Below are 12,581 nucleotides of genomic sequence, written 5' to 3'. Positions count from 1 at the left end.
TCTGCAGTACTCATGAATATACAACAAGCATCTCCTTTAAGCAATATTAATTCCTCTTCCATAATGCAGTTTGTCTTTCATTTTGCTTTTCCCCGTGAAATGCTTCTTCCACTAATTACCAGTAGTTTTCTGGAAATCAGAATACAAGTTACTTGTTCTGGAAAGTAAATATATAGCAAATGAATGTATTGAGTTTGCATGGTAGAGAATTTAGACTGTAAACTCCAGTTGAGCAGAGATCAGTGTGAATTAATATTATCTGTACATTGCTTCATAATATGATGTCGCTAATATATAGACATAAATGGAGTAATATTGAAGAATAATAATAGTAAATAATATTGATAGTTAATTTATAGCAACAACTGTGTATTACTAAAGCTAATAACATACATGGAATGGTATCCAGTCGGTAGATCTACACTAAAAAGGTCTACAGTCAATGGGGGTCATTCCGAGTTGATCACACGTAGCAACTTTTTGCTGCTCGTGCGATCAACTAGACGCCGCCTATGGGGGAGTGTATTTTAGCATAGCAAGGGTGCGATCGCTTGTGCAGCCCTGCTATGCTACAAAAGTTTTGTGTAAAACAAGACTAGCCCTGCAGTTACTTACCCAGTGCGACGGATCCAGCGATGAAGGTCCCGGAATTGACATCAGGCATCCACCCCCCAAACGCCTGGACACGCCTGCGTTCAGATCTCCACGCCTGGAAAATGGTGTTGACGCCCCGGAATGCCTTCCTCCTGTCAATTTTCTTGCGGTCGCTGCTGCGCCCGCTTTCTTCGTATGCGGCGTCGCTGCCAGGTGACGGCCGTCGCTGGGCAACGACGTGCCTGCGCAATGTGGCCGCCGTGCATGCGCAGTTCCGACCCGTTCGCACCGCTGCGATGAACCGCAGCGTGCGAACGGGCAGGAATGACCCCCAATAGGTCAACTACTAATGGTAGACATACATTAGATCAACAGGGTCAATAGGTCGACATGTGAAAGGTTGACAGCTTCATAACGTTGACATGACAATGGTCGACACACATATAATTGACACATTTAAATCATACTTTACCATCCACGTGGACTACGATTGGCAATAGTAATCTTGGCCGAAGCACGGTGAGCCATGCGAGGGGACGCGGTATACTAATGGGGCTTTTTTGTGGCAGAAAAATTACAAAACACCCAAACCACCGCCGCCCCCCCCCCCCCAAAAAAAAAAAAAAAAGCGTATCGACCATTTCCATGTCGACCTCTTGAACCTGTCAACCTTTTCTGTCCACCTATTTCATGTCGACCCTTTTACCCTGTTGATCTTTCGATCATGTCGACCTAATTCATGTTGACCATTAGTGGTCAACCTATTGACTGTAGACCTTTTTAGTGTAGATCTAATGATCCCCACCCACCTGGAATAACTGGAGTGTTTATACTATAACTGAAGAGGTCCACACACGGGATCCGGTCTGAAGATCGACAGTATCTAGGTCGACAATGTTTAGGTCGACCACTATAGGTCGACAGTCACTAGGTCGACATGGATGGAAGGTCAACAGGGTTTCTAGGTCGACATGTGCTAGATCGACAGGTCTAGAGGTCGACATGAGTTTTTCACATTTTTTTTCTTTTTTTAAATTTTTTCATACTTAACGATCCACGTGGACTACGATTGGAACGGTAAAGTGTGCCGAGCGAAGCGAAGGCACCATGCCCGAAGCATGGCGAGCGAAGTGAGCCATGCGAGGGGACGCGGTGCACTAATTTGGGATCCCGGTGACTCTACGAAGAAAACGACACAAAAAAAAAAAAATTCCTCATGTCGACCTTTAGACCTGTCGACCTAGCACATGTCGACCTAGAAACCCTGTCGACCTTCCATCCATGTCGACCTAGTGACTGTCGACCTATAGTGGTCGACCTAAACATTGTCGACCTAGATACTGTCGATTTGATGAACCACACCCCCACACACAGTGCTCTCTTTCACGCCTCTGCAGCAGGTTACCTTGGTTGAAGTTAAGGGCTGGGATGGATTTGCCAGCGTTTGGGATGCTGGCGGTCAGAATACCAACTGGAACGGAAACCCAACAGGGGAAAGGTAAGTATACTTACCTCCCCCACGTGGCCCCCTAACCAGCCTTTCCCGCAACCTAAACCTAACCCTTCCCTCCCCACAGCCTAACCCCAAACCACCCCTGCAGCCTAAACCTAACACCCCCCTTCCCCCACACACACACATACACACATACACGTGCGGATTAACTGTCCGGCGACCTGGTGGATGGTCATTTGGGATCCCAGCCATCGGGATTCCGGATGCCAGTGTCGGCATTCTGAATAGTGTCGGGATTCCGGCATCGTATTCTGACTGCCGGGATCCTGACAGTTGGGATCCTGACCGGATCCTGAAGTCAAGTGTTTCTATAACAGAGTAGGCAGAGTTTGAGTGACAGTTTCTGCGTGTATGAATTGGTTATTATTATATGCAAAGTGTAAGGATAAGAACTAGTTTTTGACCTGCTTAAGTATTCATGAAGACATTGGCCCTCATTCCGAGTTGATCGCTCGCTGCCGTTTTTCGAAGCACAGCGATCAGGTTACTACTGTGCATGCGTATGCAACGCAGTGCGCACGCGCGTCATACGGGCACAAACAGCATCGTTGCTGTGCAATGCTTCTAGCGACGAATCCATTCGCACAACCGATCGCAAGGAGATTGACAGGAAGAAGGCGTTTATGGGTGTCTACTGACCATTTTCTGGGAGTGGTAGGGAAAACGCAGGAGTGGTAATGGGTTGGGGTTTTGGAATCTGCACTGGACCAGACTGTGAATAAATGTCATACAATTTTTATACCATACAGGTATGAATAGTGACCAACATAAGGCTACCGACTTCGCCTGCTAGGCTTTGGAGTTAGAACAGAGTTGGCGGTGCTCCCGGACATTAGTTCAGAACAAACTATTGAGGGGGTTTTTTTTGCAGAGAAGCAAAAGGAAGACTGTTTTTGTGTCTCTCTGGGGCACACTTTATATAAATTGACTTACTGATGAAAATATGATGTTTGTACAATGTGAGTGTAAGGATAAAACTTAACTTTTATTATTCTAAACAGACGACATAACAATATACAAGAATGTTGCTGTATATATCAGCAAAAATTAAAAAAAGTATTAAATAACAATATCACGATATGTGACTCACTTGATATGAAGTAGGTGGCAGAAAGTTTGTCTGCACACCCACTGGATTGTAAGCGAGTATTGATATTTGACGGTAATCAAAGCGAAAGTTTGAAAATTCTTGTTTTCTCTATCAACTTATGAACTGTTATACACCAGTACATCCATAAGAGAGAAGCAATAAAAATCGGCTTTTACAACTCCGGACTCCTTCTAGAATAGTAAGCATGGGTAAGTATACTGCAATGTATATTTACGGTGAAATTTACTGATTAGTGAAGGGTATATCAACGGAAGGTATGTTCCTTGATACTACAGTACCCAGTATTCCCAGAGGGTCACCCTTTCTGGTACTAACCAGGCCCTATGCTGCTTGGCTTCCAAGATCAGACAAGATCGGGCATGTCCAGCATGGTATGACTGTAGAAAGTCAAGTAGATACCTGTCAGCGTATAGGAATGGCTAATGCTTGAGCAAGTTTAGATACAATTGATTAGCGAGTACAAGAAGGTGGTGTAGAAGGAATGATGTTCCAAATTCATTCAATATAACCCGACAGTATATCACATTGCTCTTGGATGAAAATTGACACATAGACAAGGGTGCAAATAAACATCAAAACCGTAAGGTGACTCGTATCGTGGTATTGATGCTGGGGCGATTATCTAAAAGATAACGTTATCAAATGGCCAGTTGCTCGCCCAAGATGTAACTTTTAAGAAAAACCACAATATTAATGAGTGAAAAAGAGGGCCTCAAGGGACCAGAGAGATTTGCACATGAGAAATTCCCCACAAAAGAATTGTGGTATAACGATACAAAGAGTGGTATGACCTAATTGCTGAGGTATATCATGTAATTGACAATACAATGAAGGTTTGACCAAGAAATGAATCCCTTTACATCAACTTATGGAGAAACAATGAATGTGTCAAAACAAAAGAAAATAATAATAAACATTTGCATCACAAAGCCAAGTACAAGCAAATTGCCAGGCAATAATATAGCTTGGGTAAGTGATATGAAAATGACAGATTCGAAATTAGAAATGAGTTGCTAAATACATTGCAGAAATACCATATGCTGTCTCATAAAAAAGCATGAAATTTCACATAGAATCCAGCACATTAGCAGCATAAACAGCTGTCCAGTTTGCAGGGCGGGTGTCTGACGTCAATTCCGGGACCGGACAGGCTGAAGTGATCGCAGCGGCTGAGTAAGTCCTGGGCTACTCAGAAACTGCACAAAACTTTTTCGTCCCGCTCGGCTGCACAAGTGTTCACACACTTGCAAAGCGAAAATACACTCCCCTGTGGGCGGAGACTATCTGATCGCTGCTCTCCAAAAAATAGCGAGCAATCAACTCGGAATGAGGTCCATTGCCCAAAGGATGTGGCCGAAGCTTCCGCTGTCAGTTGGTGGAGTGGGGCGGTAATACATTACTTTCTGACAGTGCTGCCTGCAATAGAATCCCAGGATAACACTGAACAATGGGGGTAATTCCAAGTTGATCGCAGCAGGAAATTTTTTAGCAGTTGGGCAAAACCATGTGCACTGCAGGGGAGGCAGATATAACATGTGCAGAGAGAGTTAGATTTGGGTGGGTTATTTTGTTTCTGTGCAGGGTAAATACTGGCTGCTTTATTTTTACACTGCAATTTAGATTGCAGATTGAACTCACCACACCCAAATCTATCTATCTCTGCACATGTTATATCTGCCCCCCTGCTGTGCACATGGTTTTGCCCAACTGCTAAAAAATTTCCTGCTGCGATCAACTTGGAATTACCCCCAATGTCATTTAATTCTTTTCATAGCTGAGAACTTTAGTTTTATCATTTGGCAATTTTATAATCAAGTTCATCAGATTTCATGCACATCATGTTGTTTGTTCTGGGTCAGCTAGAAGGTATCATACTTTAGGGTATATTTATAAACAAGTTTTAGGGGGACATGTACTAAGCAGTGATAAATGTGGAAAAGTGAGCCAGTGGAGAAGTTGCCCATGGCAACCAATCAGCTGCTCTGTATACATTTATAGTATGCAAATTATAAATGTTACATCAATGCTGATTGGTTGTCATGGTCAACTTCTCCATTAGCTCACTTCTCCACTTTTATCACCGCTTAGTACATATCCCCCGTAGCTATTTAAAACTTATTGCATATGGTAAATAGTGCACCAGCCAATCAACTCCCAATTGTAATTTTTTTCAAACAAATGACAGTTCGGAGCTGATTGGCTGGACACCATTTGTTATACTCAATGAGTTTTAAATAGCTAAAACTCATTGATAAATGGGCCCCTTTCTTTGGGAAACAGTTTTCAATATACTGCTCTTTAAATATTCAATATTCATTGTCTGCTGTAACATTGGGCCTGGATGCAAATCCCATTGCTATTGTGTCTTTGTTCGAAGTGTATTGAACAGAGAGGCCAACTGGCTGCATCTCTAATCCAACGCTCAGAATCAGGGGTGGATTTATGGGTGAGGGCACCCCTATGCACCACTGCAACGCCCCCATGTCCCATCCCCCCCCCCCACCCCACCCTTGCCTAATTTTATTATTTTCATTGATTGGTTCTAAGCCTCATTTGAAGAGAGACAATTCAGTAGATGAAAAAGACACTATGACATTTTTTTTTAATTGCTGTTTTTATTCATATTTACTATGTACAGTAGGACAGTTTGTACTGCCCGTATGTACATGTCCTACCCATTTACACTCCATTCAACATGGCATATGGTACAGTACAGTGGAAATATTTAGCAGCTACTGGTACATTTCGTGCTGACAGTACCAACACAAGCATCCAAATGCCACCCCTAAAAAAGTGCTGCCCCTAGGCACATGCCTCACGTGCTTAATGGGAAATTCTCCACTGCTCAAAATGTCCATTGGAACTAAAATGCCGGGGTCAGAGATACTGTGTACAAAGACAAAGTCACTGATTATGATAGACCCACAAAAGGCTCACGACACACCCTATGCTTCACTACCCCCCTCCCCATCGTTACCTCCCATAAACACACCCTGACTGTCAATCACTCTGCATCCAAATACACACTACAAGCACCATCAGGACACATGCAGTGCGGCTCAGACGCGTGCGCCGTACAAAAACATTGGCCAACAGGGCATTGCGTTCACCTCTGAATCAGACCCATTCATATTAAGATTACGCTTAAATCAGCAATCCCATGATCAAAGTCCTCTATGTGCTGTTTTTAATATAAACCATTGTGGGAAGCTATGATAATAAGCTTCGTTAGTACCATTTATCTTGGTTCGTTTATTCCGGCTGCTTTTGATGATGTATAATTCTGCAATTTTTCCCACATTACAACATGATTACCATGGCAACAACAGTCACATGGCACAGAATGTAGAACGGAGAGAGGCTTTGAAATTCCCTCTGAACTCTGTGACATCTTCATCCTCATTTCTTCTTTCTTCATCTTTTGTCTTTAAGTGTACAGTCTGCAGATGATTTTTCAGCATGCAATTCAATTTTCATTGACATTACTAATTGTTAGTGGTCATTCGAGGGCCAAACGTTGAGACACAGATCTCAGTGAAATTTGGATGAACCCCCCCCGGGTGTAGCGAGAAAAGAGACTGTGAGGGGTTAATTATTTTATTCTCTATAAATGATTCAGAATTTTTTTCTTACAGGTGTGTACTTCTTTACTTTCAGCATGCTGAAGCATGAAGAGGTGGAAGATGTGTACGTCTACCTCATGCACAATGGCAATACCATAGTCAGTATGTTCAGGTAAGCCCACTGACGGTCAGACAGTCCTAATACATCATTCATGAGACGCACCAGCTATAGGCATAGTGGATATTTATTTCCTTTACTAACACCTGTTGTTTTCTGTCAGGATATGAGAAGCCTCACAATAGGGTTGCCACACAGCTGTGTCCCATATTGATTTAGTGTGGGATGCAGTTGTTGGGAATGTGTGTGGTGATTTAGCAGAGTTCTATACATAGCAGAAGATTTGTAATTTAGGGGAACATTTACTAAGCAGTGATAAGAGCGGAGAAGTGAGCCAGTGTAGAAATTTCCCCATCAACCAATCAGCAGCTCCGTATCATTTTACAGTGTGCAAATTATAGATGTTACTTCAGTGCTGATTGGTTGCCATGGGCAACTTCTCCACTGGCTCACTTCTCCGCTCTTATCAATGCTTAGTAAATGTCCCCCTTAGTCAAGAACCAGTCCAGTGGCTTAACCAGGTAAAAGGGTTTATTAGCACAAGTGATGGTACAGCCGTACTCACTGTTACAGTGCTTGATTGGATGAAGCAGAGTCTGTCATGGAGCATGGTGCAGACAGCTCACCAGCCGGTGACTGTCACTTAGGGGTCTGTTTGCTAAGCCTTGGATGGAGGTAAAGTCGACAGAGATAAAGTACCAGCCAATCGGCTCCTAGTCCTAACTACCATGCCACAGGCTGTGTTTGAAAAATGACAGGTGCTGATTGGCTGGTACTTTATCTCCATCCACTTCATCCCCATCCAAGTCTTAGTAAATAGACCCCTAGTCTCAGGTAGCATTGCAGGGTTCTGAAACAGTGGTATTGTGGGACTGTAGTCTCTGAAGCTAAGAGGATGACAGCTGTCCTCCATGTCACTCATACACAGAGAACAAGATGATACGTACAGTATGCGTACTGGCGGCCATGTCGGTAAGGGAATGAAGCGTCCCTTGAGGAGCCATATTATTGGAGACACTGCAGTAGTATCACACAAAGGGGCAGATGTATTAAGCCTGGAGACGGCATAAGGAAGTGATAAAACAGTAATAAGTGCAAGGTGATAAACGCACCAGCCAATCAGCTCCTAACTGGTAATTTACATATTGGAGCTGATTGGCTGGTGCATTTATCCTCTTGCGCTTATCACTGGTTAATCACTTCCTTATGCCTTCTCCAGGTTACTTAATACATCTGATTATAAGTTCCCGTTATGTTATTGAGGCTCCAATGGCTGCTTATCACAGATTATGCTTCGGGTACTTTGAGCATAGTCCCCAATAAGTGCCGGTTTATGGGATTAATTGAATAGCTCCCGGCAAACCTATTAGCAGCGGTAAATTACGGACGGGCCTTAGCCTGTAACATGGCAGCTAGGAATTGACTGGCTGTTACTTTATTTCTCTCCACCGCTTAGTAATAGACCTCAAAAATCTCTCTCAACTTTAGCACTCTCCAAGGCTTAGTACATGCCCCCCCCCTATAAGAGAAAAGCTACATTTTCAAAAAATGTTCCATGACATACTGTATTATCATCACTGCGCAATTTGCCGGTTCAGCTGGGGCCTAAAGATACATAGTCCTACCCCAGCCTCACAGGATGCGTTCGGCATCCTGGTGGTCTGTATGCCGGTGGTCATGTGACACCAGCGCCGGAACACCAACCACCGGAATGTAGAAGTTGAGTATAGGGTTAGGTGTAGGGTTAGGTTTAGGGTTAGGGACTGGGGGAGAGTTAAGGTTAGGCACTGGGGGTGTGGTTAGCCGTAGCTGCCACCCCCGAGGGTTAGTCCTAGCTGCAACAACCCCTCGGATTAGTCCTAGCCGACACTCTCCAAGTGACAGGGTTAGGGTACGGGACAGGAGGGTGGTCAGGATCCTCATTGTCATGTGACCGCCGGCATTCCGTTAGCCAGTATTTCATACCCAACCCAGCCACACAACTGAATGGGTTAACATCTGTCATTCCTGCGAATTTGCTAATACAGTGCAGAATGACCTGCAGTATACTGTAAAACTCAATTTGCGTGAAATTTCACAGCCGCTTCTCCCATGTATCCTGTCTGCAGGCCCTTGTCACCATTACACAGGGAAATCTGGCGTCTCTTATCTTAATTTCACAAATATAGGAGGTCATTCCGAGTTGTTCGCTCGCAAGCGGATTTTAGCAGATTTGCTCATGCTAAGCCGCCGCCTACTGGGAGTGAATTTTAGCATCTTAAAATTGCGAACGATGTATTCGCAATATTGCGATTACACACCTCGTAGCAGTTTCTGAGTAGCTCCACACTTACTCGGCATCTGCGATCATTTCACTGCTTGTCGTTCCTGGTTTGACGTCACAAACACACCCAGCGTTCGCCCAGACACTCCTCCGTTTCTCCGGCCACTCCTGCGTTTTTTCCGGAAACGGTAGCGTTTTTTCCCACACGCCCATAAAACGGCCTGTTTCCGCCCAGTAACACCCATTTCCTGTCAATCACATTACGATCGACAGAACAATGAAAAAGCCGTGAGTAAAATTCCTAACTGCATAGCAAATTTACTTGGCGCAGTCGCAGTGCGGACATTGCGCATGCGCATTAAGCGGAAAATCGCTGCGATGCGAAGATTTTTACCGAGCGAACAACTCAGAATGAGGGCCTTAGTTATGGACAGATGTTAATTACGCGCACTCACAGCCAGCAATCAATTTATCTCAAGGAACACAATAGATTTCTAATCACACACAAAGCTAACGTCATTACCGGGTGATCTCCTGCCTGCTCCTCTGCTGGTCTGACATTTATTTAGCTCTCGGAGCTGCAGATAATGAACCAGAAACTATAGGACAATACTATATATCTAGATAAACATTTGTCAGTTTGAAAACTCGCACACAGACTGCATGTGTATCTGTAGTCACTGTGACTGTAAAGGCCAGTACTGAGTCCGCACGGGAGAGATGTGTGCTGAGCGATCTTAAAGGGGGGTACACACGGAGAGATCCATGCTTAAAATCTAAGCAATCTGACTAGATTGCTTCGATTTTAAGCAGATCACTCGTGTGTACCCCCCATAGCGATAGCCGCGCATCGTTATCGCTGGTGCCAGATTGGTGAGCCCGGGGGGTGGGGGGTGGGGGGGCGCTCACTTCAGACAGCGCTGTAGTGAGCGACCCGCTAGACCTGCTTAGATTTTAAACACGGATCTGTGTGTACCCCCCTTAAGTCTTTCACTTTTATTTAGAAACAAGCTGAAATTACTTGGGGCAGATTTATCACCATCCGCATGTGATGTGTTAAAACCGCCCCAATCCGCAATGTGATAACTGATTACATCGCATGGATGTATCAATTATCTTGGGAAGAAAGCTCTGTCTCTGCGATGCCACTTTGTTGCCTTACCTCCGCTGATACCGTCGCTGCTGCCGCTGGACACCCCCTCCGTCGCAACTACCTTGCCTCCACGCCGCAACCCCACCTTCTCCATATACTTACCCATTGATCAGTACCCCGGTGCTCTCCTCCGGCTCCGGTCATGTGACTGCCAGCTTCCTGCACTGTGACCCGGTCATCTGATGTAAATGCCGGTTTACAGCAGATGACTGGGGTCACCGTGCAGGAGCCGGACATCAGAAGACCGGAGGCTGAGGGGAGCATCGCGAGCCGATCACCAGGGAATGTAAGTATTTTTTTTATTATTATTTTAATTTTTTTTACACAGTGATCAGACACACAGAGCTGATCCCAGTGCTCGTCTACGAGCAGAGAAAGCTGCGCAGGAGGCAGTATATTGCAGTGAGCCCACTGAAAACGTCTGCGTTATTATCACAGGGTACACTGTGGATTTTGTTACTTTTTTATTTTTATTTTTTTACTAAATTTGGTCAGATCGCATTTGCCATTATAAGTATTGGAAATGCAATCTGGTTACTAAAAAACAGTAAATTAAAGTGTTTAGAGCAGTTTTTCACAAAAACTGCTCCAATAGCGCTTTAATACTTTCAAGTGATACTAAAATAACATGAAAGGGTGTGAAAACACCCTTTTTGACATTATTTTTGTAAAAATAATGTTAATAAATTGGCCCCTTAGTGTTTTGGTTTAATGTTTATTCATATGAATGTGGAGCAAAGTTGGCACCAGTCTTTCTTTATACAGTATTGTATTCTTGTAATAACGAAAGCAAATGTAACTAGTCAGGGTTACTTGCTAATTCTTCTTGGAAAGTATGGCCGTGGAAGCCCTTACTATTTAGAACTCGACAGGCAGTAGATGAACACAGGGGTGTAGCCAGAACATTATGGGCCCCATAGCAACATTTTAAAGGGGCCCCCATCCCAATGCTTCTAAAGAGACACTTCTCTGCAGCAGTTGTTAATTGTATGCCCTATAATAGTGCCCTAGTTAATTCTCTGAACCATAGTAGAGCCTTATTTAATGTTATGCCCCATAGTAGTGCCCTAGTTTCTTTTATGAATCAAGCTCACCCAATGTCACATTTCAGACCTACAGTGCACATTATGCCGCAAAGTACCGCCAGTTCACATTATGATATATAGTGCTCCCCGTTCATATTGTGCCTCATTACAGTTCCCTGGTTCATATTATATAACATTAAAATGCCCTCCAGTTCATTTTATACCACACTACAATGAGCAGGTCCAGGGGCATACCCAGATATATTGTAGGCCCCAAGGAAAGGTTTGAAAGGACCCCTACGTACCAACCAATTGCAAAAAATGTATATAACACATGTAACTGTGACAAGGAAGGTGGGCCCCTCTCAGCTCTGGGCCCCATAGCAGCTGCACTGCCTACACCTATGGTACTGTAGCTACGCCCTTGGATGAACATATAATTGAAACTGATCCATAACCCAAATTACAGGATTCTAGAGGAGTCAGTGACGTCACAAGGCGAGTGCGGGGGGTGCGGCCCGCACCCAGGGGTGACGCCTAGAAGGAGGTGACACCAACCTGTGGGCTCCTCTGCAGTGACAGGAGACAAGTGCTGCAGTGTGAAATTCTGCTACAGCACCCGGCTCCTGTCATAGGGGTCTGGGACTGAGGGTCGACAGCACAAAGGTCGACACACCTTAGGTCGACGCCAATTGGTCGACACACCTTAGGTCGACATGGACAAAAGGTCGACATGGACAAAAGGTCGACTGGAACAAGGTCGATATGGAAAAAGGTCGACATGAGTTTTTTATGTTTTTTTGGTGTTGTTTTCTTCGTAGAGTGACCGGGAACCCCAATTAGTGCACCGCGTCCCCTCGCATGGCTCGCTTCGCTCGCAATGCTTCGGGCATGGTGCCTTCGCTCCGCTACCGCTTCGCTCGGCACACTTTACCGTTCCAATCGTAGTCCACGTGGATCGTTAAGTATGAAAAGGTTAAAAAAAAGAAAAAAATCGTGAAAAACTCATGTCGACCTTTTTCCATGTCGACCTTTTGTCCATGTCGACCTAAGGTGTGTCGACCAATTGGCGTCGACCTAAGGTGTGTCGACCTTTGTGCTGTCGACCTGGAGTCCGGATACCCTGTCATAGCAGAAGAGCCGACAGCGCTGCAGATAGTCTTCGGGGCCAGCCCAGTACAGCCCAGCATCTCCGGAGATGCTGGGCGCGTCCCCGGAAGTGACGGCCCATGCGGCCACGC

General features: G+C 44.8%; 1 protein-coding gene and 1 pseudogene across 3 annotated transcripts in view; one reads left to right on the top strand and one right to left on the bottom strand.

Annotated features, from left to right (window-relative positions):
- Positions 1 to 12,581, top strand: part of C1QTNF3 (C1q and TNF related 3) — a 138,119-nt gene that overhangs the window by 100,842 nt on the left and 24,696 nt on the right. For all 3 annotated transcript variants that reach the window (XM_063960634.1, XM_063960626.1, XM_063960643.1), the window contains exon 5: positions 6,854 to 6,953. In XM_063960634.1, coding sequence (XP_063816704.1) covers positions 6,854 to 6,953 — 100 coding nt within the window. The remainder of the gene's footprint in view (positions 1 to 6,853; positions 6,954 to 12,581) is intronic.
- On the bottom strand, positions 3,485 to 3,603 carry LOC134959769 (5S ribosomal RNA; annotated as a pseudogene).

This window comes from Pseudophryne corroboree, chromosome 1 (assembly GCF_028390025.1).
Source record: "Pseudophryne corroboree isolate aPseCor3 chromosome 1, aPseCor3.hap2, whole genome shotgun sequence".
Classification (NCBI taxonomy): Eukaryota; Metazoa; Chordata; class Amphibia; order Anura; family Myobatrachidae; genus Pseudophryne; species Pseudophryne corroboree.
Note: the sequence above shows the minus strand (reverse complement) of the source record. Positions and strands in the feature narration are given on the sequence as shown.